Source organism: Hemiscyllium ocellatum, chromosome 5 (assembly GCF_020745735.1).
Source record: "Hemiscyllium ocellatum isolate sHemOce1 chromosome 5, sHemOce1.pat.X.cur, whole genome shotgun sequence".
In the NCBI taxonomy this organism is placed as follows: Eukaryota; Metazoa; Chordata; class Chondrichthyes; order Orectolobiformes; family Hemiscylliidae; genus Hemiscyllium; species Hemiscyllium ocellatum.
Genome location: NC_083405.1, coordinates 104,591,831 through 104,616,309, shown reverse-complemented (window position 1 = coordinate 104,616,309; position 24,479 = coordinate 104,591,831). Strand labels below are relative to the sequence as shown.

At 44.6% G+C, this 24,479-nt stretch overlaps 1 protein-coding gene across 2 annotated transcripts in view; it reads right to left on the bottom strand.

Annotated features, from left to right (window-relative positions):
• The window catches only part of LOC132816136 (integrin beta-1-like), a 117,383-nt gene that overhangs the window by 74,515 nt on the left and 18,389 nt on the right, over window positions 1–24,479 (bottom strand). For both annotated transcript variants that reach the window (XM_060825601.1, XM_060825602.1), the window contains exons 2-3: window positions 4,555–4,624; window positions 1,063–1,148 (exon numbers count right to left, since the gene is read on the bottom strand). In XM_060825601.1, coding sequence (XP_060681584.1) covers window positions 1,063–1,148; window positions 4,555–4,624 — 156 coding nt within the window. The remainder of the gene's footprint in view (window positions 1–1,062; window positions 1,149–4,554; window positions 4,625–24,479) is intronic.

Genomic DNA, 24,479 nt, shown 5'->3' with positions numbered 1-24,479 from the left:
TTATTAACTAAAGAGAAATAAAAATTCACCAGAATCAATCTAATGCTCGAGTCATTTTCGTAAGAAGGGAAAAAAAACACTGGAGTCCTAAACAAATTGAAGACCTGACTTTCACTTCAACAATTTGAAATCTTCGCCAACCCTATTCACCAATCAGTCTCTTTCCTTGCACTTGTATCATGCTGGGGTTTGGTATGCCACTCCACTGCTGGACTCACTGCAAGACAACCACTTGATCCTCACTTTATCTGCTCCCACTTACTTCTTATCTGGAATGCATATTTCCTGCAGTAAACCCTTGCTCAGCCCCCCACCTTCACACTAAATTTCCACTTTAACTCAAGTTTCCAATTATAGTCAGTCAATAATTCACTTTGTCTTGCTCAGCTATGGTCCAACAATGCTGAAGTCCCAATTTTAACTGTGCTCCAGACCCAGGGGCAGTACCAGCTTGGTGAAGCTAGCTGTCTGTGGACAAGCTGAAATTGTGCCAGTAATTAGGGGCTAGAGGGCAGCTCTAGAATGAGGGAGTGTGATCCCAGGAAAGGACAGCAAACTATGAGGATGTGAGCAATCATTGAGGTAGTCTGTGTTGGAGTGGCTTTTAAGGATGCTCTAAAATGAGGTCTTCAGAAGTGAAGAATTGGAATTATTTGTGGAGGAGACAAAGTTTCAATAAGTTTTGATAACCCGCAGTGTCAGTACTGGCTGAGGGGTTGCGACAAAAAATCTATGGAATCTCTCTTGACCACTTCTGCTATTTAATTCATTCTGCAGAGTGCTCAACCACAGTTACTCTAACACCTCCTTACTCTAATGGTACGTTACTGGGATCTCATACTTGTAGGTCCCAGTCAGATGATGACAAAATGTAGGCAGTCTGGCCTGGGATTGTAACTGTTTGTAGCAGTGGAGTTTATGACATGGGATATTTGTGCTCCTGAAAGCAATGCTATCATCCACAGCCTTAGTGTTCTTTATAAATTGGAAAGGTTGGCTTGAAAAAATCCAGCCATCAGCAGCAGGTGGAACTGTCTTCTATTTCAAACATTGCTAACTTACAACTTGTGAACACCATCCGCAATTTTGTCCAACTTGTATACATTTCTCACATGATTCTGCATTGGCTTCTAAACACACCCTGCGATCTGTAATAAAAAAATGGAAGACCACTATAATTAATGCCAGAAAAGGTGCAAATCAAATACTTAACTTGGCAAGAAGATATCTCCAAAATTCATAATTTAAACCAGAATAGATTAATTAAATTCCTGTGAACTGGATATGGCCAGGTATGTCTTAAATTGTACATTGTAATTACCTTGGGACTAAACTCCACAGGTCGATGATCCCACTACTTATAACCAATGTGATCTGTGTCAGTGACCCTGTAAATATACTGGCTCAGGCAAAAAAGCACTCAGTAACGTCTCTGATCTCTCTCAGCGTCACGAGCAAAGCATTAAAGGGTAATCTAATCTGTCAGGCATGGAAACTAGTGCTGTTGGTGCCTGGATAAGTGGGGTATCAGGATTCACCTTTGGAAAGTCCTTTTCTGTGCCCTCAGCAAACCCTTAAGATTTTATTTTAATTTTCAAAATTTTCCTCTTAGGCTGAGACATGGCCCCCTCTGGTGGAACCCACAATATATTGTAATCTTGTCACATTACCGACTTTAACAGAGGGGAAATAAGGAGTGAGACTCAAAGGGAAATTCAGAGGAATAAAAACAAGTTTGTTTTATGATAATTAATTTCTGGCCTAAAGCGGTTACATGTTTGTGAAAACAGTGTGAAAATATCATTTCGTGCAGCTTCCGAGAGATCTCACCTGCCCAGTTTTGGTCAGCATTGATAAAACTGCTCTCTATAAATGTAGATGATTAGCAACTGATACTGAAACCACAGACAGGCCCGAGGTCTCTCAGTATCTGAGGTATCACCAAGTCAGCACAGGGAAAGGGAGCCAGCGCAGGGAGAGGGAGCCCACGTGAGGAGAGGGAGCCCACATGAGGAGAAGGAGCCAGCGCAGAGAGAGGGAGCCCCCATGGGGAGAGGGAGCCAATGTAGGGAGAGGGAGCCAGTGCAGGGAGAGGGAGCCCCCATGGGGAGAGGGAGCCAGTGCAGGGAGAGGGAGCCATGCAGGGAGAGGGAGCCCCATGGGGAGAGGGAGCCAGTGCAGGGAGAGGGACCTCACATGAGGAGAGGGGGCCCTCTTGAGGAGAGGGGGGCCAGTGCAGGTAGAGGGAGCCAGCGTAGGGAGAGGGAGCCCACATGAGGAGAGGGGGGCCCCCTTGAGGAGAGGGGGCCAGTGCAGGGAGAGGGAGCCCACATGAGGAGAAGGGAGCCCACATGAGGAGAGGGAGCCAGCGCAGGGAGAGGGGGCCAGCGCAGGGAGAGGGGGCCAGTGCAGGGAGAGGGGGCCAGTGCAGGGAGAGGGAGCCCACATGAGGAGAAGGGAGCCCACATGAGGAGAGGGAGCCAGCGCAGGGAGAGGGGGCCAGCGCAGGGAGAGGGGGCCAGTGCAGGGAGAGGGGGCCAGTGCAGGGAGAGGGGGCCAGTGCAGGGAGAGGGAGCCCACATGAGGAGAGGGGGCCAATGCAGGGAGAGGGAGCCCCCATGGAGAGAAGGAGCCCACATGAGGAGAGGGAGCCAGCACAGGGAGAGGGAGCCCCCATGGAGAGAGGGAGCCCCCTTGAGGAGAGGGAGCCAGCGCAGGGAGAGGGAGCCCCCATGGAGAGAGGGAGCCCCCTTGAGGAGAGGGAGCCAGCGCAGGGAGAGGGAGCCCCCATGGAGAGAGGGAGCCCCCTTGAGGAGAGTGTGCACAATGTGGTTGAGGACTGCAAGGTGGAGAATTTGGAGTCCGTGTGGGGATTGTGAGGCCAGCATGACTAAGCACTTAAGAAAGGCTGTAATTTTGAACTTTTAGCTTTTTTTTCCTCTTCTTTCTATCTCAGATTTTGTCCCTCAGTGTTTTTGTACCTAAGATGGCATCAGTAACAGAGACCTGGTAAACCTTTCACTGTACTTGTGTATCCCTGTACTTGAGTACACGTGACATTAAAACATGGTCTGTTGAAGCAAATAAATTCAAATGACATGTGCTCTTGAAACCCCTGAGTTCATCTGATTTCTGAACTAGATTCCTAATCACCTGAACTATTGCAAAAATAGTCAGATTTTTGGGAAATATAGAAACATGTTTTAATGCCTGTTTGAGCATGGCACGGTGACTCAGTGGTTAGCACTGTTACCTCACAGTGCTAGGGACCCGGGTTTGATTCAAGCCACAGGCGACTGTCTGTGTGGAGTTTGCACATTCTCCCCATGGCTGTGTGGGTTTCCTCCAAGTGCTCTGGTTTCCTCACACAATCCAAAGATGTGCAGGTTAGGTGAATTGGCTATGCTAAATTGTCCATAGCGTTCAGGAATGTTTAGGTTATGTGCATTAGTCAGGGTAACTGTAGAGTGATAGGGTAGGGGAATGGATCTGGTTGGATACTCTACAGAGGTCGGTGTGGACTTTTGTCTTGTTTCCACACTGTATGGATTCTATGAAAAGAGAAAGAGCATTTCTATACCACCTTATTAAAACACTACGCAGCCACTTTATTACTAATACAGATTCAAAGTACGTCTGCTTCAGCTAAGTAGATAGATCAGAGAGGTTGGGATACTGTCCTTGGAGAAATAGCAGGTTAAGGGGACATAACGAAAATCATAATGGATTTGGACCAGATAGGGAAAATATTGTTCCCATTAGTGGAAGAATTGAGAACACAAGTGGTCATTGACAGAGGAAATAATGGTGACATTCGAGAAAAAAATATCTTTTACAGTGAGAGATATGATGGAGACAGGCTCAATTAAGACACCCAAAATGGAAATGATTTACTATCTGGAAGGAATGAATATACAGGGCTATAGGTAGAAGGCAGGGGAGTCGTACTAGATAACTTATCACTGCAAAGTCACCCCAGACGTGGCTGAAAGGCCTCCTTCTGTTCTGTGGTTCTGTGAAGTCCCTGTACCTACAATGGAACTAACAAATCTTTTAGATTTTATCGGATAAAGGATATTACTGGTACTGACACCAAAAAGCTGTCTCTGTTCTTAATTGAAAGAGCATCCAGATTGCAATTTAATCTAGGAAAAAGTGAGGACTGCAGATGCTAAAGATCAGAATCGAAGAGTGTGGGCTGGAAAAGCACAGCCAGTCAGGAGCATCCGAGGAGCAGGAGAGTCGATGTTTTGAGCATAAACCCTTCATCAGCTTATGCCCGAAACATCAATTCTCCTGCCCCTCTGATGCTGCCTGACCGGCTGTGCTTTTCTAGCACCACACTCTTTGACTGCAATTTCACCTACATCACATCTGAAAGACTGCATATCCTACAATGCCATGTTAAAGCTACCAATCTTAATCATGGGCTTGGGTTTGGCTTTAGTGTTTTTTTTAAACCTGATTTAGAGGCAAGAGTGTGACACTGTGTGAATCAGCCATGTGTGTGTTAAATGTGCAGGGATTAAACCTTATTTGTTTAGAAGGTGTTACCTGAGTGAACTAGACCCAGCCACATCCAGCAACAAACAATTGCTGTGCCGAGGTTAGTTTTCAAATCCATCTGAAGATAAAGAAACATTAGTGAGGGAATCTGGCAGTATACATCTGTTGGAACAACATTATCCTGGTATTGTTAAAACACAAAGAATCGGTAACAGCGACATGGTAAACCTTTCACTGTACTTGTGTATCCCTGTACTTGAGTACACGTGACATTAAGACATGGCCCTGCTGAAGCAAATAAATTCAAATGACATGTGCTCTTGAAGCCCCTGAATTCATCTCATTTCTGAACTAGATTTCTAACCACCAGAACTTTTGCAAATTTACTTGAATATTCACAATACTTGCATGGATTTTATTGGCTCTACAGCATGATATGATTAAAAATGTCAATTAATTTTATAAATTTAGTCATAATCAAAATTGATCATAAATAAGCTGTAGTGATGTTTCCAGATTTACCTTTTTCCTGGATCTCTCAACATTCATTTCCCCACCACAGCCCCCTGCATTTTGTCAGAACTCAAAGTCCAAAGAAAATACCAACACATCGGTGCTTCATGTACCTGTTAAAACATGAACTTTAAACCTTTACTATCTGCATTTCAGAGGCTCATGCTTGCCTATGGGAGCATTTAAGTCAGTTTATATGGCGTAAAAATCTTCAATACTCCATAACCACCTGATGAAGGAGCAGTGCTCTGAAAGCTAGTGCTTCCAAATAAACCTGTTGGACGATAACCCCGGTGTGGTGTGATTTTAAACTTGAGACAAAGCATGATATCTTATATTTTGCAGTTTGAAACATAGTTTGTCTTATCAAGGCTTTGTGTAACAGAGGAAACATCTCATTAGAAGTAGCTATTAACTCATGTACAGTGCCTCAGGGTGCGGCACTAGTCCCTGTTATGCCTGCCAAAGCAAATTAAACAATGCAAAAAGCAAGTCATAGCTTCAGAGTGTGATTTCACTGCAGATGTGCACTTTGTATTTGAAGATGTCGAATTTGGTATTTATAAATCTAACATCTCAAGTTAAACAACTATAGATTTGATGATAAGATTTCTGATGGTTTGGTAAAATGTCTTCAGTTACTGAGATGCAATTGTACGAGATGCTATCAGACTTCACTTTGCATTTTAAACAGCATTTCAAGATTTTACTGTTTGAGAAAATGAAAAATAAAAGAAACAGATTATAGCACGCAAATGCAATTGTCAGACCTTCCACATTTCAGGATCCACTTTCTCAAATTCATTGGAAAGGTTCTGTGTCTGTTAAGAAATCCTCTAATTTTGGTATTAAACTACACAATTATCAAATTGTTAAATAGCTACTAGAGCCTCATTTACACTTCAGCTTTGAGTCATCTGTTGGGTTGAATTTATCTCTCCACCATGGAGGCTTCCTGCCTCTATTCCTGATGAAGGGGTTTTGCCTGAAACGTCAATTTTCCTGCTCCTCAGATGCTGCCTGACCTGCTGTGCTTTTCCAGCACCACTCTGATCTAAAAAATGTTGGGTTGAGTGTAAGCTAACCTTGTATTTCCAAAGTGAACTTTAAGTAAATTCCAAGGAACTGGAGGATATCAGCAACATCAAAGCAGTTCATTATAGTGTATGAGATAGAGATTATTTACTACAAAACAAGTGATGAAAAAACCTCACATCTCCACTCACACTGTAGCTATAAACACCACACAAAGGCACAGATAACTCGAATGTGACTTAGTAGACAGACTTGTGTAGGTTCAGTGTCAGCCATGTCTCAATCAGTATCACTGTTGCCTGCTCAGTTAGAGATTGTGAGTTCAAGCCCCATTTCAGAGCCTGCTATATAAAAATCTACACTGAGACTCACTGAGTGCCCCAATATTGGAAGGGCAAGCTGTCCAATGTGATGTTTAAACAAATCCCTATCTGCTCTCTTAGCTGCGTGTAAAAGATAGCATAGCACCATGTTGAAGATCCAGCATGTCTTCCATTGTGTTCTGACAAATGTTTAACCCTTAAACTGAAAACAGATTGTATGGTCATAGTCTGGTCATTGGGCGGCACAGTGGCTTAGTTTTTAGCACTACTGCCTCACAGCACCAGGGTCACAGGTTTAATTGCAGCCTTGGGTGATTGTCTGTGCGGAGTTTGCACATTCTCCCTGTGTCTGTGTGTGTTTCCTCCCACAGTCCAAAGATGTGCAGGTCAGGTGAATTGGCCATGCTAAATTGTGTTAAGTGCATCATTCAGAGGGAAATAGGTCTGGGTGGGTTACTCTTCGTAGGGTCAGTGTGGGCTGGTTGGGCCGAAGGTCCTGTTTCCACACTATAGGGATTCTAACCTATTGTTGTTTGAGGATTTTGCTGAGGACGAATTGGCCATTAAATGTATATTGTCCCCGGCACATACCCTCAAATTTTTAATGTATGCTCTTTCCAGGTTGATGGCCCTTGGGGTGCATCATACAATTATAACTTTAACCGACTTATTGACCCCAAAGTGGACAGAATGCTTAGGGGACTTTTTCCTGTCCGGGAGTAGTGGGAGACAGAGCGGAGGTGATGGAACTTGCCAGTAAGGTAAGTGAACAGTATAAATACTTATCTTTGAAGCTCACAGCCTTTTTCCTGTCCGGGAGCAGAGGGGGCAGAGTGGAGGTGACATTGGGACCAGGAGCTTGCTGGAAAGGTAAGAACATAGTATATATTTGGGCAGCAGCTAAACCCAAGATACAACACATGTAGTATCTCCCTCCCACTTCACCCCTTCCTCTAACCAGAAGAAAAGGATTCTGTAAGGTAAGGGTTTTGTCTTTTCTTTTATATATTTAAGTGTTTGTTATTAGTTAGTTGATATAAAGCTAAGGCTTATAATGGCAGGGGACCTCAGATCCATGGCGTGTGCCTCTTGCTTGATGTGGGAGCTCAGGGACATGGCTGACATTCCTGACTCTTACACTTGCAAGAAGTGTGTCCAGCTGCAGCTCTTGTTTGCCCACATGACGGCTCTGGAGATGCGGATGGACTCACTGTGGAGCATCTGCGATGCTGAGGCCATGTTTAGTGAGTTGGTCACACCACTAGAATTGCTAGGTAGACAGTGAAAGGCAGAGAAAGAGTAGGAAGGCAATGCAGGTGTCCTCTGCGGTCATCTCCCTCCAAAACATGGAGACCGTTTTGGATACTGTGGGAGGAGATAGCTCACTCGGGCAGGGCAGCAGTTGCCAGAATCATGGCACCGTGGCGGGCTCTGCTGTGCAGAAAGGCAGGAGATTCTATTGTAAGGGGAATAGAAAGGCAGTTCTGTGACCAAAGACAAGACCCCTGGATGGTATGTTGCCTCCCAGGTGCTCGAGTCAGGGATGCCACTGATTGGCTGCAGAGCATTCTGAATGGAAAGGGTGAAAAGCCAGCCAGTGTATAGACACTGATATAAGTAAGAAATGAGATGAGGTCCTGAAAGCAGAATTCAGGAAGCTAGGAGAGAAGTTTAAGAGGAGGACCTCATAGGTAGTGATAGAACATAGAACATAGAAGGATACAGCGCAGTACAGGCCCTTCGGCCCTCGATGTTGCGCCGACCGAATCCTACCTAACCTATACTAGCCCAATAACTTCCAAATGCCTATCCAATGCCCGCTTAAATGACCATAAAGAAGGAGAGTTCACCACTGATACGGGCAGGGCATTCCATGAACTCACAACCCGCTGTGTGAAGAATCTACCCCTAACATCTGTCCTATACCTACCACCCCTTAATTTAAAGCTATGTCCCCTAGTAACACCTGACTCCATTAGCTGTAAAAGGTTCTTAGTATCTACCCTATCTAAACCCCTAATCATCTTATACACTTCTATCAGATCTCCCCTAAACCTTCTCTTCTCCAATGAGAACAGCCCCAAGTGCCTCAGCCTTTCCTCATAAGATTTTCCTACCATTCCAGGCAACATCCTGGTAAACCTCCTCTGCACTCGTTCTAAAGCTTCCACATCCTTCCTATAGTATGGCGACCAAAACTGCACACAATACTCCAGATGAGGCCGCACCAGAGTCTTATACAACTGCAACATGACCTCAGGACTCCGGAACTCAATTCCTCTGCCAATAAAGCCCAGTACTCCATATGCCTTCCTCACAGCACTATTTACCTGGGTGGCAACTTTCAGAGATCTGTGTACATAGACACCAAGATCCCTCTGCTCATCCACACTACCAAGTAGCCTACCATTAGCCCAGTAATCCATCATCTTGTTATTCCTACCAAAGTGAACGACTTCGCACTTAGCTACATTGAATTCCATTTGCCACATTTCCGCCCAGCTCTGCAACTTATCTATATCCCGCTGTAACCTACCACTTCCTTCCTCACTATCCACAACTCCACCGACGTTTGTGTCATCCGCAAACTTGCTTACCCAGCTTTCAAGTCCTTCCTCTAGATCATTTATAAAGATAACAAAAAGCAATAGTCCCAAAACAGATCCTTGTGGTACACCGCTAGTAACTGCGCTCCAAGATGAACATAATCCATCAACTACTACCCTCTGTCTCCTTCCAGCCAGCCAATTCCTAATCCAAACCTCTAATGTATCCTCAATGCCATACCTCCGAAGTTTTAGCATTAGCCTACCATGGGGAACCTTATCGAACGCCTTACTAAAATCCATATACACAACATCTACTGCTTTACCCTCATCCACTTCCTTGGTCACCTTCTCAAAGAACTCAATAAGGTTTGTGAGGCACGACCTGCCCTTCACAAAACCATGCTGGCTATCCCTGATCACGTTATTCCTACCCAGATGTTCATAAATCTTATCCCTTACCATTCTCTCTAAGACTTTGCCCACCACTGAAGTCAGACTCACTGGCCTATAGTTACTCGGGCTATCCCTACTCCCTTTCTTGAACAATGGGACCACATTCGCTATCCTCCAGTCCTCTGGTACTATTCCCGTTGACAACGACGACATAAAAATCCAGGCCAATGGCTCTGCTATCTCCTCCCTAGCTTCCCATAGGATCCTGGGGTAAATGCCATCAGGCCCAGGAGACTTATCTATATTCATCCTTTCCAATATTCCCAAAACCTCTTCCCTGCATATTTCCAGGGCATCCATTCTAATTAATTGTGATTCCATATTCACATCAGCAACAGTGTCCTGTTCCTGAGTGAATACTGATGAAAAGTACTGATTTAATGTCTCTCCAATCTCCTCCGCCTCCACACACAACTTCCCACTACTATCCTTGACTGGACCGATACCTACCCTAGTCATCCTTTTATTCTTGACATACCTATAGAAAGCCTTTGGGTTTTCCCTAATCCTACCAGCTAAAGACTTTTCATGTCCCCTTCTCGCTTCTCTTAGCTCCCTCTTTAGCTCCTTCCTGGCTACCTTATAACTCTCAATCGCCCCTACTGAACCTTCACGCCTCATCTTTACATATGCCACCTTCTTCCCTTTCACAAGGGACTCCAATTCCTTACTAAACCACGGCTGCCTCACAAGGCCCTTTACACCATGCCTGACTGGTACATACCTTTCGAGGACACGCAGTAGCTGCTCCTTGAACAATCCCCACATCTCATTAGTGTTCTTCTCTTGAAGCCTGTTTTTCCAATCCACACATCCTAAGTCATGCCTCACTGCATCATAATTTCCCTGCCCCCAGCTATAGCTCTTGCCCTGCGGCGCACGATTATCCCTCTCCATCACTAAAGTAAAAGTCACCGAGTTGTGGTCACTGTCCCCGAAGTGCTCACCTACCTCCAAGTCTAACACCTGGCCTGGTTCATTACCTAGAACCAAATCCAATATAGCCTCCCCTCTTGTTGGCCTGTCGACATATTGTGTCAGGAAACCATCCTGCACACATTGTACAAACACCGACCCATCTAATGAACTCGAGCTATAGCTCTCCCAGTCAATATCTGGGAAGTTAAAGTCCCCCATAACAACCACCCTGCTACCTTCACTCTTTTCCTGAATCATCCTCGCAATATTATCCTCTACTTCTCTAGGACTATTAGGACTCGGGATTGCTACCAATGCCACATGCTAGCCAGGGTAGAAATGAAAGAATAGGCAGGACGTACACGTGGCTTGCGGGGTTGTGTAGAAGGGAGGGGTTTGTGGGACATTGGGACCGGTTCTGGGGAAGGTGGGCCTATTATAAATTGGATGGTCTACGCCTGAACTAGACTGAAACTAATGTCTTTGGGAGGGTTTTTGCTACTGCTGTTGGGGAGGGTTTAAACTAATGTGGTTGGGGGCTGGGAACCTGAAGAGAAGATTAGTAGACAGTGAGGTAGAAATACAGACTGTAAGGTACAGGATCATGAAGTCAGCATTACCAAGGAGAAGAGTAGGCAGAGAGAAGATGAATGCAAAGGAACTGGTGGTCTGAAGTGCATATGCTTTAATGCAAGGAGTATCGTGAGTAATGTTGATATGTGGGAGGCTTTCAAAGTTAGGTTGAAGATAGTGCAGGATAGGCATGTCCCTTTGAAAACAAGGAATGGGAAAAGCAAGATTTGTGAACCATGGATGATAGGAGAAAATGTACGACTAGCCAGGAGGAAAAGGGAAACGTACATAAGGTCCAGGCAGCTAAGAACAGAACAGGCTTTGGAGGAATATCGGGAGAATAGGATCAATCTTCAGTGAGGAATCAAGCGGGCTATAAGGGGTTATGAAATAACTTTAGCGAGTAGGATTAAGGAGAATCCCAAGGCCTTTTATTCATATATAGAAGCAAGAGGGTAACTAGAGAAAGGGTTGGTCGACTAGAGCATAAGCAAGGAAGGTTGTGTCGAGCCTGAGCAAATGGGTGAGATTCTTAGTGGTTACTTTGCATCATTGTTCACTGAGGAAAGATACATGATGAATGTTGAGATTAGAGATAGAAGTTTGTTTACTCTGGGTCACATTGATATAAGAAGGGAGGATGTGTTGGTAGGCTAAAGGATATTAAGGTGCACAGGACCGGATGGGATCTATCCAGGTTGCTGAGGGAGGTGAGAGAAGAAATAGCTGGGGCCCTGACAGATAATTTTGTAGCATCCTTAAATACAGGTGAGGTGCCGGGGGACTGGAGGGTTGCTTACATTGTCCATCTATCCAAGAAGGGTAGTAGGGATATTCCAGGTAACTACAAACCAGTGAGCCTGATAAAACATGGTTTTGTGTGGCGGAAGTTGTGCCTCACCAACGTAATAGAGTTATTTGAGGAAGTGACCAGTTGAATGATAAAGGAAGGGCTGTAGATGTCATATACATGGACTTTAGTAAGGTGTTTGATAAGGTTCCCCATGATAAACTAATGGAGAAAGTGAAGTCACATGGTGTGCAGGGTGTTCTAGCCAGGTGGATAAAGAACTGGTTGAGCAACAGGAGACAGAAGAGTAGTAGTTGAAGGGAGGTTCTCGAAATAGAGAAAGGTGACCAGTGGTGTTCCACAGGGATCAGTGTTGGGGTCACTTTTGTTTGTAATATACATAAATGATCTAGAAGAAGGCATTGGTGATCTGATCAGTAACTTTGCAGATGATATGGAGATTGGTGGAGTAGCAGAAAGCATAGGGGACTGTCAAAGAATTCAAGAGAATATAGACAGGCTAGAGAGTTGGGCAGAGAAGTGGCAGATGGAGTTCAATCTGGGCAAATGTGAGGTACTGCATTTTGGGAAGTGTAATTCGAGAGCCAACTATATTGTAAACAGAAGAGACTTGGGAAAAGTTGATGAGCAGAGAGATCTAGGAGTTCAAATCAATTGTACCCTGAAGGAGGCTGCACAGGTGGATAGAGTGGTCAAGAAGCTAAATGGTATGGTTGCCTTCATTGGATGGGGCATTGAGTGTAAGAACTGGCAAGTCATGTTAAAATTGTATCAGACTTTGGTTCAGCCACATTTAGAATACTGTGTACTGTTCTAGTCGATGGGGAGGGTGTAGAGATAGCTTATGAGAATATTGCCTGGTATGGAAGGTGCTAGGTATGAAGAGAGTTTGAGTAGGTTAGGATTGTTTTCATTAGAAAAAAGGAGGTTGAGGGGGGACCTGATTGAGGTCTACAAAATCATGAAGGGTATAGACAGGGTGGATAGAGATAGGCTTTTTCCCAGGCTGAGGGATTCAATAACAAGAGGTCATGCGTTCAAAGTGAGAGGTGAAAAGTTTAAGGGGGATACACATGGCAAGTACTTTACACAGAGGGTGGTAGTTGCCTGGAACGTGGCGCCAGCAGAGGTAGTGGAGGCAGGCATGGTAGATTCATTTAAGATGCATCTGGACAGATGCATGAGTAGATTTATAGAGTCATAGAGATGTACACCATGAAAACAAACCCTTCGGTACAACTCGTATATGCCGACCATATATCCCAACCCAATCAAGTCTCACCTGCCAGCACCCAGCTCATATCCCTCTAAACCCTTCCTATTCATATACCCATCCAGATGCCTTTTCAATGTTGCAATTGTACCAGCCTCCACCACTTCCTCTGGAAGCTCATTCCATACATGTATCACCCTCTGAGTGAAAAAGTTGACCCTTAGGTCTCTTTTGTATCTTTCCCCTCTCACCCTAAACCTATGCCCTCTAGTTCTGGACTCCCCCATCCCAGGGAAAAGACTTTGTCTACTTACCCTATCCATGCCCCTCATGAGTTTATAAGTCTCCATAAGGTCACCTCTCAACCTCCGATGCTCCAAGGAAAACAGCCCCATCCTATTCAACCTAGAGCTTATAGCTCAAATCTGCCAACCCTGGCAACATCCTTGTGAATCTTTTCTGAACCCTTTCAAGTTTCACAACATCTATTCAATAGGAGGGAGACCAGAATTGCACGCAATATTCCAACAGTGGCCTAACCAATGTCTTGTACAGCCGCAATATGACCTCCCAACTCCTGTACTCAATACTCTGACCAATAAAGGCAAGCATACAAAACGCCTTCTTCACTATCCTATCTACCTGCAACTCCACTTTCAAGGAGCTATGAACCTGCACTTTGTTCAGCAACACTAAGACCTTACCATTAAATGTATAAGTCCTCCTAAGATTCAGCAGATGGATACAGATCCTTAGGAATTGGGCGATAGGTTTGACAGTGAATTTAGATCGGCGCAGGCTTGTAGGATTGAAAGGCCTGTTCCTGGGCTGTAAATGTTCTTTGTTCTTTGTTGTTGCAAGTATATCCCCACAATCCAGGCAGTTGTTGGACCTGAACAAGGAGCTGGGGTTGGTGATTTGTGGAAGTGTCTTCACCCTGATGGTAGGGATTTCACCTTTTTCTCTAAGCCACATAAGTGCTATATCAGGATTGACATGGTTTGCTCCCATTGACCTTTTTGAATTCGGTGCTATCTTGCAGAATAGGGAACATAGGCATTTTCGATCATGTAGCAGTGTACATGAAGGTTACTGTAAGTAACGAGACAGGCTCCCAGCACTGCCACATGGACCCTTTCCTCTTGAAGGATAGCAAGTTTGTAGAGTATTTTTCACTGGAATTTAAAATTTTTTGGGACATTAATTTTGGGGATGGATAGTAATCCTTCAGTGCTCTGGAAGACTGCCAAGGCCTGTGCATGGGGTTTGATTATTTCTTACTCTGCGATCCAGAAGCAGCAGAGGGGAGAGCAGCGGCGTTTACTCGAGGCCCGGCTGAAGGCAGCTGAGGGAGCATACTTTGACAAACGTCTAGAACCAAATTACAGCGGATTACAGCCCTCAGGCCTACTTTGAATGCTGCGCTCACTCAGACAGCAAGGAGAGAAATTTCCTTTACGAAACAGAGGATATTTGAGTACGGTGATAAACCAGATAGATAGCTAGTGTACCTGGCCAGAAAGAAGAATGCCCCCCAATCTATCACATCCATCAGAGAGAGTGCTGGTACTCTTACTTTCAATGCGAAAAAGATTAACACTGCATTTCAGAAGTTCTATCCTGAGCTGTACTGTTCGGAGGGCTGTGAGAACAGACTGATGAAGATGGAATCCTTTTTTAAGACCCTGGACCTTCCAGGTGTAACTTCAGAGCAGGCGTCCTTTCTGAATGTCCCCCTGACAATCCAGGAAATACAGGAGGTGGTGAGGCAGCTCCAGAATGGTAAAGCGCCCGGCCCAGATGGACTTCAAAGTGAGTTTTACAAGGGGTTTATAGACATGCTGTTTGGGCCACTGTTGGATATGTACAAGCAGTCATACAGTCAGGACCACCTCCCATCCTCTCTGAGAGAAGCAAATATTTCACTTATTCTCAAGAAAGGAAAAGCCCCAGAGGATTGCACTTCCTACAGGCCCATATTGTTACTGAATTTTCTTCAACTAACTGATGAAGGAGCAGGGCTCAGAAAGCTAGTGCTTCCAATTAAAACTGTTCGTCTATAATCTAGTGTTATATGATTTTTAACACAATATTGATGACTCCTCTGGAACCATCAAGTCTGCAGCTTGTCTTATTATCAGAAGTAACTTCCCTGTTGCTTATCACACTTGGCATTGACTGTCTGTTTGAAGGCAGGAGTTTCCTGTAATTAACTTCTTCTACAGGGCAATCATTTGTCCTTGTGGCATTAGGCAACCAGTTATCAAGCAGTTGTTAAAACAGTTTTGTTTATATAACCTTGACTCCTTCTTTTCCCAGGGATAGTTAATTGCTTCCAATTCCTGTATAAGTTTGTCCTTGGCTCTTCACAGTTTATTCCAGACAGAGTTATTGCTGATTCTTTCAATCTATGAACAGTTCTTAAAATTCTGAAGTTTGCACTATCACAAAAGCCCCTTCCAGGATGTCTGAGCTGGTTTTGAACTTCCTTTCATTGAGTAACCTTCTGTTGCTGATGTACTAGGCAGACCCTACTTAGTGCAAAAGACTTGTGGACCCGGTTATTTTTGTCCCCAAGGTGCATACTTCATCCTCTCAAGATTACTGTCAAAGTCTCTGACAAGCCTAATAGATGTTCCTGTCCTTCTCCGTGCAATTTGACAAAGTCATTAATGGCCAACACTGTGGGATTGCCTTCTGACTGGAATTGAGTGGGTGTCTGCTTCCTGACCGTTCTGTGAGTGAAAGAGACCCAGGGCACTTCTTCCTTGGCCAGTTCTGGAGGATGTGGTGGGCAAGTGCTCACCAGATTGGGTCCATGATTCTAATCTAGGAAGCAAAACCACCCCAAGGTGGAAGTCTCTGAGCAGGAGCATGGTGCAAGAGAAAGTCTTGCCAGTGCTACCTCTCAGGGGTCTATGGCTTCTTCCTCAGACCTGAAGTTGACGGTGGAGCTGAGTGTCTCTGGTGCAAGTTTCCTCAGAATGAAGGTTTGCTGGGTGCTGCTAGTGTCACCGTAAAAGGAGATTAGTTATGTAAGAGATGTGCAGATTAACGATGAGTTCACACTGGCATATTGGGGGAGCAGCACAATGAAGCTAATTGGCTTTGCTGCCCTTTGGGGTCTCCACTCCCCACATGAACAGCCGCATTCTCCTCTGGCAAATTCAAGTATTTTCTTCATTAATTTGTGAGCACTTTTATGTCTGTGACTCCATCCTCTCTTATCTTCAGGTTTTAGCCCTCACCTGGTTGTGGGACAGTGTTTCTTGCAATAAGATAAAGGAAGGGGCTGAGTATAACAGAAGTGGATGGAAGTGGTTCTTTTTTGGAATGGCAGCCGGTGACAAGCGGTGTCCGGCAGGGTTCAGTATTGGGGCCACAGCTGTTCGCATTATATATTAATGATCTGGATGAAGGGACTGGGGGCTGTTCTAGCGAAGTTTGCAGATGATACGAAGTTAGGTGGACAGGCAGGTAGTACTGAGGAAGTGGGGAGGCTACAGAAGGATCTAGACAGTTTGGGAGAGTGGTCCAGGAAATGGCTGATGGAATTCAACGTGAGCAAATGTGAGGTCTTGCACTTTGGCAAAAAGAATAAAAGCATAGGCTACTTTCTAAACGGTGAAAAAATTCATAAAGCCAAAGTACAAAGGGATCTGGGAGTGCTAGTCGAGGATTCTCTAAAGATAAACATGCAGGTTGAGTCCGTGATTAAGAAAGCGAATGCAATGTTGTCACTTATCTCAAGAGGGTTGGAATATAAAAGCACCGTTGTGCTACTGAGACTTTATAAAGCTCTGGTTAGGCCCCATTTAGAGTACTGTGTCCAGTTTTGGTCCCCACACCTCAGGAAGGACATACTGGCACTGGAACGTGTCCAATGGAGATTCACACGGATGATCCCTGGAATGGCTGGTCTAACATATGAGGAACGGCTGAGGATCCTAGGATTGTATTCATTGGAGTTTAGAAGATTAAGGGGAGACTTAATAGAAGCTTACAAGATAATACATGGCTTGGAAAGGGTGGATGCTAGGAAATTTTTTCCGTTAGGCGAGGAGACTAGGACCTGTGGACACAGCCTTAAAATTAGAGGGGGTCAATTCAGAACAGAAATGCGGAGTCATTTCTTCAGCCAGGGAGTGGTGGGCCTATGGAATTCATTGCCGCAGAGTGCAGTGGAGGCCGGGACGCTAAATGTCTTCAAGGCAGAGATTGATAGATTCTTGATGTCTCGAGGAATTAAGGGCTACGGGGAGAACGCTGGTAAGAGAAGTTGAAATGCCCATCAGCCATGATTGAATGGCGGAGTGGACTCGATGGGCCGAATGGCCTTACTTCCACTCCTATGTCTTATGGTCTTATGGTCTTAAGAGCAGTTAGCGATGACACAGAGGGCAGGAAGGGTGGTAATGTGTCCCGAGTAAGTGAATCAGAAGCGCAGAGGTTTCATCATTCAAGAGGATGAGCTGGTTGAGAGCCATTGAAAGACATGATGTGTACAATACTGAGAGGTGATGCCCCTGAGCTTTGGTGTGAGGCCTGTGCATTGGAAGAGTTGACGTAATTAGTGACTCTGTGTGCATGTGAGGTGGCAGAGACAAGATGATGGCATTCATTCTTGGGAAACACAAAAGATCATTAACCCTCTTCCTGTTCTGCTCAGTGTTCAGTTTGACCCTCGACACACACTGATTTGGGGCTTTTATTGCCATCCTGGCTGGCTGGATCAGGTCATGTGGCTTCCTTCATCAGTCTACAGGATAAAGCACAGGCCTCTTCTGCACTGCCCATCCAGTTCCCTGGAAAGGAAGTAAGGAGCTAACATCTGTATCAGGGGCACAGTGCTAACGGTACACAGTTGTGTTGGGGGAACCAGGTCCTGCCTCACAGTGCCTGAAGTGCACTTTTAATACAGTGCCAGCAGCAGCAACTCTGCCACCTCTCCAGCAGCACAATTCCATTAGGTGGGTACTGTACAGCCCAGATACACATTTAATGAGGTGAATTGTGGGAAGTTGGGCTGAGAAAAGCTGCTGTTAGCAATAGTGTGCCATGAATCTCACTCATCAAAACACACCAAAATCAAAATGGGTTCATAGTCTCTTGGGCAAATGCAGATTAATTAAGGAAAGGCTATGCAGATTTGTTGAGGACAAATCATGTTTAACAAACTTGCATGTGTTTTTTAAATGAGATAACAGCGAAGGTTTGTGAGCACAATGCTCTTGACCTGGTGTATGGACTTTAAAGCACTTAATAAAGTGTCGCATAACAGATTTGTGAGCAACGTTGCAGCTCATGAGATAACGTGAACTGTAGCAACATGGATAAAAGATTGGCCACATGACAGATATTTTCTTGTAGTAGCTGGTGTCGTTTGTTTTGGGTTTGTATGCAAGACAAAATGACAAAAAAGGATTAGGCAATTTGTAAAAGAATTCTTACAGTGATTCACTACACAAGAAAGGCTACGCGTTTCCTTTATATTATAAAAGTCATTTTAGAATTAGAATATGATTAATAGCTTATGTTCCTTGTGACTGACTTTTTTCCCCTCAAATACTGAGTCTGAAATAGAACAAAGCAAATTAACAAAATATTTCTTGATATGGTAACAGTATGTACGCTGGGAGTACAGCACATGACAAGCAACAAAAAAAAATATTCTGGCACAGATTATGAATTACACTGCATCAACTAACAGTGAAGTTGTTTCCATATATGGTCAGAGCTTTACTGCCAGTTCAAAGGTCAATCTCTCCAATCCCCTTGAGCTACTCAGCTTCCTTCAGAACGTAAAAACCTTGATGTTACAAGCAATCTTGCTGGAGGGCAGTGTATGTTCACATTAGACGAATATTCACTGCATCTTGCAATGTGACCATGATTGTTCAGACAGTGCTCTTCAAAATGTCACGAGCTATTACTGATGAAATAATTCTTAATCAGGAAAATTACTTTTAGAAAGCAAAAGGACATCAGTCACTTCCTGTTTTCTCTCGTCCTTCCTCACACTTCTCTCTAAAAGTTGGAGTGGAGCTCTTAGATGCAGCCTGTGATCTCCAGAAACATCCCTCAGCAATTAGATTTTAATTGATCTCAAGATGTGCATGTTTATTACTCTTCCCTTCCACTGTGAGATTAACTACAACTCACTTCCACAGCTAAAGATCGCAACCATTGTTAAGTCTAAAGACCACCATTGGAGATTGTCTAAAATGATGCACCCCAAGCTATTTCCATTTTAGGTTCAGAGCTATTTTAGGAAACCATGCAAAATTATTCTACAGTATCCTCCCAGGAACTCCTCCCCTCTGAAAACCCATCTTTATTGCAATATAAATCACATGGATGTTATATCCAGGTAGAAATGCTAATTAGCTATTCTATAGACTCAAATTTCATTCTGTCGTGGAATTAATTAGACCATTTGAAGAATGGCCCATTACAAAATCTGAGACGACTAAACTGCCCTGTGACTTAAAGATACCCAGTCTATCCACCATCTGCACAGTTGCTTCCGCCATTAGTTTTGAGGTGCAGGGGGATTTGCACAGAAATCACAACAGATCAGTATGCAAGTTCACATAACCAAGAAGACTAATGGAATGCTAGCCTTTATTGCAAGTTGAGCTGAACGTAAAAGTAAGGGTGTTGCGCATCAGTTACAGAGGGCATTATTGACACCACTACTATGTAAGGAGAAAGTGAGTCCCTCACTCACTGCACCCCCAGGTCATCTCCTCTGCACAGAAGCTCTTCACTAACCTGCAATCTTCTTCCTGACCTCTCCGCCCCCACCCCACTCCGGCCTATCACCCTCATCTTGACCTCCTTCCACCTATCACAACCCATTGCCCCTCCCCCAAGTCCCTCCTCCCTACCTTTTATCTTAGCCTGCTGGTAAAAAGTGAGGTCTGCAGATGCTGGAGATCAGAGCTGAAAATGTGTTGCTGGTTAAAGCACAGCAGGCCAGACAGCATCCTCGGAACAGGAAATTCGACGTTTCGGGCCAGAGCCCTTCATCAGGAATGAGGAGAGTGTGCCAGGCAGGCTAAGATAAAAGTAGGGAGGAGGGACTTGGGGGAGGGGCGATGGAGATGTGATAGGTGGAAGGAGGTCAAGGTGAGGGTGATAGGCTGGAGTGGGGTGAGGGCGGAGAGGTCAGGAAGAAGATTGCAGGTTAGGAGGGCGGTGCTGAGTTGAGGGAACCGACTGAGACAAGGTGGGGGGAGGGGAAATGAGGAAACTGGAGAAATCTGAGTTCATTCCTTGTGGTTGGAGGGTTCCCAGGCAGAAGATGAGGCACTCTTCCTCCAACCGTCGTGTTGTTATGTTGTTATGTATCCGCAAAGACCACTCCCTTCGTGACTCCCTCGTCAGGTTCACACCCCCCATCAAACCAACCTCCACTCCCGGCACCTTCCCCTGCAACCGCAGGAAATGTAAAACTTGCGCCCACACCTCCTCCCTTACTTCTCTCCAAGGCCCCAAGGGATCCTTCCATATCTGCCACAAATTCACCTGCACCTCCACACACATCATCTATTGCATCTACTGCACCCGATGTGGCCTCCTCTACATTGGGGAGACGGGCCGCCTACTTGCGGGACGCTTCAGGGAACACCTCTGGGACGCCCGGACCAACCAACCCAACCACCCCGTGGCTCAACACTTTAACTCTCCCTCCCACTCCACCGAGGACATGCAGGTTCTTGGACTCCTCCACCGGCAGAACATAACAACACGACGGTTGGAGGAAGAACGCCTCATCTTCCGCCTGGGAACCCTCCAACCACAAGGAATGAACTCAGATTTCTCCAGTTTCCTCATTTCCCCTCCCCCCACCTTGTCTCAGTCGGTTCCCTCCACCCCATTCCAGCCTATCACCCTCACCTTGACCTCCTTCCACCTATCACATCTCCATCGCCCCTCCCCCAAGTCTCTCCTCCCTACCTTTTATCTTAGCCTGCCTGGCACACTCTCCTCATTCCTGATGAAGGGCTCTGGCCCAAAACGTCGAATTTCCTGTTCCTAGGATGCTGCCTGGCCTGCTGTGCTTTAACCAGCAACACATTTTCAGCTCTTAACCTGCTGGACACACTTTCCTCATTCCTGATGAAGGGCTTATACGCGAAACGTCGAATTTCCTGTTCCTTGGATGCTGCCAGACCTGCTGCGTTTTTCCAGCAACACATTTTCACCACTACTGTGTAAAGTTTGTAATTTATATATTTTTTAATAACATTTATGTTAGAGTTTGGATTTTGAACTTAGGTAACTTTTGACCTATTTACATGAGGGATTTTAATAATTAATAAGTCAATATTTCTGCAGTCATGATTTTTTAAAAACAGTATGTGTGAGAGAATCCCTGAAGTGATAAACGGGAATTTAGAGTCATAGAGTCATAGAGATGTATAGCACGGACACAGACCCTTCAGTCCAACCCGTCCATGCCGACCAGATATCCCAACCCAATCTAGTCCCACCTGCCAGCACCCGGCCCATATCCCTCCAAACCCTTCCTATTCATATACCCATCCAAAAGCCTTTTAAATGTTGCAATTGAACTAGCCTCTACCACTTCCTCTGGCAGCTCATTCCATACACGTACCACCCTCTGCGTGAAAACGTTGCCCCTTAGGTCTCTTTTATATCTTTCCCCACTCGCCTTAAACCTATGCCCTCTAGTTCTGAACTCCCTGATCCCAGGGAAAAGACTTTGTCTATTTATCCTATTCATGCCCCTCATAATTTTGTAAACCTCTATAAGGTCACCCCTCAGCCTGCAATGCTCCAGGGAAAACAGCCCCAGCCTGTTCAGCCTCACCCTATAGCTCCAATCCTCCAAACCTGGCAGCATCCTTGTAAATCTTCTCTGAACCCTTTCAAGTTTCACAACATCTTTCCGATAGGAAGGAGACCAGAATTGCATGCAATATTCAACAGTGGCCTAACCAATGTCCTGTACAGCTGCAACATGACTTCCCAACACCTGTACTCAATACTCTGAACAATAAAGGAAAGCATACCAAACGCCTTCTTCACTATCCTATCTACCTATGACTCCACTTTCAAGGAGCTATGAATCTGCACTCCAAGGTCTCTTTGTTCAGCAACACTCTATAGGACCTTACCATTGTGTGTATAAGTCCTGCTAAGATTTGCTTTCCCAAAATGCTCACCTCGTATTTATCTGAATTAAATTCCATCTGCCTCTTCTCAGCCCACTGGCCCATCTGGTCCAGATCCTGTTGTAATCTGAGGTAACCCTCTTCGCTGTCCACTACACCTTCAATTATGGTGTCATCTGCAAACTTACTAACTGTACCTCTTATTCTCGCATCCAAATCATTTATATAAATGACAAAAAATGGAAGACCTAGCACCAATCCTTGTGGCACTCCACTGGTCACAGGCTTCCAGTCTGAAAAACAACCCTCCATCACCACCCTCTGTCTTCTACCTTTGAGCCAGTTCTGTATCCAAATGGCTAGTTCACCCTTTATTCCATGAGATCGAACCTTGCTAATCAGTCTCCCATAGGTAACCTTGCCGAACGCCTTACTGATCCATATAGATCACATCTACTGCTCTGCCCTCATCGATCTTTTTTGTTTGCAATTTGAGAGATTTTGCAATTGGACAGAATAAACATTAGTTTACTTTTGGTTCAGAAGAATGAGGAATTGTTTATGGGTAAAACCCCATGGCTTAGAAGTTTTCGGTTTCAGTTCACAGCAGTTCTGGTTGAAGATTGATGTAAGAAATACTTTCTGTCAGACAAGAGAGTTAGTTGATAACAGTTAGGAATTAGGTTACCTCAATGTAAGTGGTCAATGGAAAGTTGGAAATAAATTGGTTTATTCTACTTTATCTTCATTTATTTTATATAATAAACTTCTGTTTTCACGTTAAAACATGATCTTCAGCTTTGTGTGCATGTTATTGAGTCATAGAGTAATGCAACATGGAAACAGGCCTTTTAGCCCAAACTGGTCCATGCTGTCCATGGTGCCCACTCAGCTGGTTCCAATTGCCTGTATTTGGTCTATATCCCTCTAACCCTTTTCATCCATGTACCTATCCATATGTTTTTTAAATGGTACTATTGTATCTGCCTCAACCACTTTCTCTGGCAGTCTATTCCATATATGCACCACTCACTGTGTAAAGAAGTTGCCTCTCAAATCCTTCTTAAATCTTCCCCTCTCACCTTAAATCTATGCCCTCTAGTTTTCAAGTCCCCGTCTCTGGGAAAAAGACTGTATGCATTCATCCTTTCTATGCCCCTCATGATTTTATTCACCTCAATAAGATCACCCCTCATTCTCCATATTTAAGGATTAAAGTCCCGTCCTAGCCAACCTCTTCTGTAACTCAGGCCTGCTAGTCCTGGCAACATGCTCATAAATCTTCTTTATACTCTTTCCAGATTAACTATATCTTTCCTATGACAGAGGTAAAAACAATGACTGCAGGTGCTGGAAACCAGATTTTGGATCAGTGGTGCTGGAAGAGCACAGCAGTTCAGGCAGCATCCAATGAGCAGCGCAATCGATGTTTCGGGCAAAAGCCCTATGACAGGGTGACCAAAACTGTACTCTGTACTCCAACAGCAACCTCACCAATGGCTTATATAACTATAACATAACATCTCAACTCCTGTACTCAATGCTTTGACTGATGAAGGCCAGCATGTTAAATGTCTTCTTCACGACCCTGTCTACCTGTAACATCGCTTTCAAAGAACTACGTATTTGTATGCCCAGTTCCCTCTGTTCCAAATACTCCTCAGGATCGTACCATCTAGCAAAAACACTCTAAGTTTGTCCAACCTTACCTTATAGTCAATGTATTTCAATCCAGGCAACTTCCTGGTAAATCTCTTTACCCATATTGTACCTAGGTTTGACTTTCCAAAGTGTAACACCTCACATTTATCTGTATTGAATTGCATTTGCCAATCCTCAGCCCACTTCTCCATCTGATCAAGATCCCTCTGTAATCTTTGATAACGTTGCTCACTATCAATGATATCTCCTAATTTCTTATCATCGGCAGGCTTACTGATCATGCCTTGTACATTCATATCTAGATCATTTATATAAATGATATCAAAGGTCCCAGCATCAATCCCTGTGGCACACCACTGGTCACAGGCCTTAAGTTTGAGAATCAACTTTCAAACATCACCCTTTGCTTCCTACCATCAAGCTAATTGTGAATCCAATTGGCTAGTTGTCCTTGGATCCCATGTGACCCAATCTTCATGACTGGCCTGCCATGCGGGACCTTGTCAAGTGTGTTTCAGTAAAAGATGATGTTGTTAGAACATAGAACAGTATGACACAGGAACAGGCCCTTCGTCTGTGCCAATCATGATGCCATTCTAAACTAATCTCATTGGTTTGCACATGGTCTATATCCCTCTATTCCATACCTGTTCATGTGTCTGTCTAAAAGCTTCTTAAACTTTGCTATCATACTTGTTTCTACCACCTTGCCTAGCAACACGTTCCAGACAACTATCAACCTCTGTATATAAAACTTGCCTCACACATCTCATTTGAAAT